The sequence below is a fragment of the Diceros bicornis genome, chromosome 7 (genome assembly GCF_020826845.1).
Source record: "Diceros bicornis minor isolate mBicDic1 chromosome 7, mDicBic1.mat.cur, whole genome shotgun sequence".
NCBI classification, from domain to species: domain Eukaryota; kingdom Metazoa; phylum Chordata; class Mammalia; order Perissodactyla; family Rhinocerotidae; genus Diceros; species Diceros bicornis.
The window spans coordinates 61,347,406-61,351,065 of NC_080746.1; the positions used below are offsets into that span (position 1 = coordinate 61,347,406).

The following is a 3,660-nucleotide window of genomic DNA, read 5'->3' on the forward strand; positions in this document are numbered from 1 at the left end:
TCAGAGCTTTTTGGGGTGAAGTATCTTCAGAATGCACCCCCGAAGGTGTTTGGTTTTGACACTATATACAATTGGGTTGAGCAATGGAGGTACAAGAAAGTGCAGATAGGAGAGAAGCATGTATACCTGAGCTGGTAAGTTCTTTTTCCTAAAGCGATGAATCATGGACAGGCTGACTAGTGGGGTATAAAATAGTAATACAGCACAGATGTGGGAAATGCAGGTGTTGAAGGCTTTGAGCTTCTCAGCATTGGATGCAATGCTCAACACTGTCTTCAAGATTAGCACATAGGAGAGGAGAATGAGTACAGTGTCCATCCCCAATGTAGAGAGCATGATGAAGAGCCCGAAGCCACTGTTCACAAGAGTGCTAGAACTGGCCAGCCTTAGAACATCAGGATGAACACAATAGGAATGACACAGAGCATTTACAGGCTGGAATTGCAGTCTTCCAAGGAGCACAGGCAGGGGCAGATGAAGGGCAACGCTACGGGTCACAATAGCCAGCCCAATGGCCCCAATGCGCTTGGTTGTGAGAATGGTGGCATAGCGTAAGGGCTCTCGGATAGCCACACAGCGGTCAAAAGCCATAGCCAGCAGCACAGCTGATTCAATGACCGAGAAAGTGTGGATGAAGAAGAGTTGCATAAAGCAGGTTGTAGCTCCCACCTTCCTCTGGCCCAGGAGAAAGACAGCTGCCATTGAAGGCAGTGTAGAAGCAGAGAGACCCAGGTCAGCCATTGAAAGCATGGAAAGGAAGAGGTACATGGGTGTGTGGAGGCTGGGCACAGACTTGACAACGTACATTATGGTGATGTTGCCCAGCAAAGAGAGAACATAGATAGAGCAGATAGGAATAGCTGTCCAGCAATGAGAAGCCTCTAGTCCTGGGAGATCCATCAGTATGAAGAAGAAGCTGCTGGCGTTATTCTTGATAGGAATTGCCATAACTCTGGGAAAGTCTTGCCCTGGATAAATTATAACAAAAGCAAAAATTTATTCTTTCATCTATTTTCCTATCAATAATCTCATCCTACATGGTACCCATGGCCTATGCCTGCAGAATAATATAGCTCTTCCTTTTCTCCGCTTCTCACAGTACTGAATCCCATTCCTTTACACATTTTCACTAGGGTACAGCATGGACTCTCTTCTTAGTGGTTTGCCCTAGTTTTGAGAAGCATATTTAGGCCATTCAGATAGACAAAATTCCTGCCTCATTTGAAGATTTTTCAGGTTTGAAAAAATACAAAAGGAAAGTCTGTGATGAGAGCACAGGGCCCACGTGCATAAGCTAGATTAGTTTTAGTACCAGAATATAGGGTTCTACAGTAACCTAGATCAGGATGACTATATTTGGTGGCTACTTGGGAGTTAAAAAATAAAGTGTAAGAATGTTAACACTGACTGTGAACTCCTGACATTACTAGATATATCTTTTGCTTGGAAAGGGATTCAGGACATCAAAAGTAATATCTGTGACAAGAGACACCACGAGGGGTTTGGGTTTGATGTGTATGCTTACTGGATTTGAATCCCTTCTCAATCTTTTTTACAGGGTGTTCTCTACAAAATGTTTGGGGAACTGGTACAGATAGGTGAGAAGAAGAAGATGAAGATTAGGTAATATTTGTAGTTGGAAACACAAAATATTCTCAATGGCATCACACGTTTACTGAACTCCTGCAATGTACTCAATGTAAGCAATATAATGACAGGCAATATATAGCTTCTACCTCTGAAGGTCTAGTAACACACTGGTCAACATAGAACACATCCATAAGACAGTTCACAAGAACATTGACCATGAGACAGATAAAAGGTCCCAATGGAGAATCCATATCCTGCTTTCCATGACTTGCCCTTTTAAAGAATGATCCTGAGTACCTTCAAGGACAATTATTAAAGAAAGTAATAAAGTGTGAAATCTGAGTACATGGAATTTAAAGGAAACTTTGGTCACATATTTAAGGTCTACATTGAAGGATGAATTCCTCTCTCAATATCTTGGGAAAATTCTCTTAACAATGGAGAACTCAACATCTTATCGGCAGTCATTTACATGACCAGTAGAGCAGCTGTGACCAACAGAACAGTCTTCATTTTATTCTAACTCTGTTTCACGAACTAATTACAATGCTTCTCTATTAAGTCATAAAGAATACCTACAATCCCCATTCCACGTGTTAACTACTATTAGTTTAAGGACAACCCAGAGAAGAAATTCTGTGAAGGATGAGCAAAGGGGTCAGGTTTGAAACAAGCATAGTAATTGAACAGTAAACAGTTATTTGCAGTAATTATAGGACAAGTCATGGAGTAAGAATAATAATGACGACCCGTAAGAAAAGCCAAAAGCAGAGGCAGGCCTATCAGAGTTGAGAAAAGATCTGCAATAGAAAGAGAATTGGGTTGTTGTGTGGGTACACCTGTGAAGAGGTGAGGGTGGGTGAGTACTAGGAGTCATCAATGTTGCTCTAATAAAAACTCTCTCTGAATTTTGGTTACAGAGGAAGAGGTGGGCAATGAATAGATTTTGTGTCCATCAAGCTGCCTCTGAAAACTTTTACTTATAGGCTGTTAATCGCAATGTGTTTTCAAAAGAAATAAAAAGCATTCCCACCTCCCAAAATGTAATAGACTGAAATTATCATAAACGTAGAAAGCTTATCATTATTAATAAAAATAAAACATCTGAGATTCAGCATTAATATTTCTGGGAGAATATTTAACAAACTGGGATGAATAAAATAGAAAATCCATTCCTGAATCATGACAAGAGTAAGAAAAAAGATAATTTTATATTCAGCAGACATGCCCAAGGTAATATGTGACAAGCTGGTGATAAATTCACAAATAGGAATCGTCTGGGGGCTACTTGGAAGTTTTTGTTTTGACTGCACCTTGTAAGGATGTCAGAAAAGAGAACCTGCTACTCCCAGACTCTTAGGGTTAGACATAGAGTATAGATTCAATCCATGTGCCTGAGTCTGTCCAGGGATAGGTATTGAGCTGGATAAAGACCCAGTCACAACAGAAATGCAACTTCCATCTCCCCAAGGAAAATGGATTCCCCACAAAATATGAGGCTAGGTGGGAAGAATCAGGGGCACTAGGGATGCAGGGAATTACCTGAGACAGGAAAACAAGGGAAGAAAAGCAGCAGTGGCCACTGCATTTTGTGAATGGTATGAAATAATTCTTTCAGCATAATTCAGTAATTATTATGGGTCTGGCACACTGCTGGACTTTGCAGAGAGGCAATGGTACATATAAAGCCAAATTCTGATCAGGCATAGTTATCCAAAGAATAGCATTTCACCTGAGTTAGCTGTGATCAATGATGAGAAGAGAAAGAGGTATTGCTAGAAGGTCCAATCATGGTGTTAAGTGTTTAAGGACTGAGTAAATAATATCAAGCAGAGTTTACAAGCGTGTATTTCTCGGCCTGATTCTCCACTGCTGAGCATGAGCTGATGGGGGAATATCCCTCCCACATGAACCTTTTACATGATGTTTTCAGTCACAAAGTGAGCAGCAAAAATGCTATCTTCTTTATTTGAGCTTTGTCAGAAACAAACGTAGAAACAAAATTTTAATATTTTTCAAGGTTGTCTTGTCCAACTCCTGCTAAATTAACTTTGCAACAACCCTAAAAAG

At 40.5% G+C, this 3,660-nt stretch overlaps 1 protein-coding gene across 1 annotated transcript; it reads right to left on the reverse strand.

Moving 5' to 3' along the window:
- On the reverse strand, positions 1 to 948 carry LOC131409057 (olfactory receptor 51G2-like). The gene has a single exon (XM_058546258.1). It carries the CDS (start codon positions 946 to 948, stop codon positions 1 to 3), a length of 948 nt encoding a protein of 315 aa, XP_058402241.1.
- Positions 949 to 3,660: the final 2,712 nt, after the last annotated feature.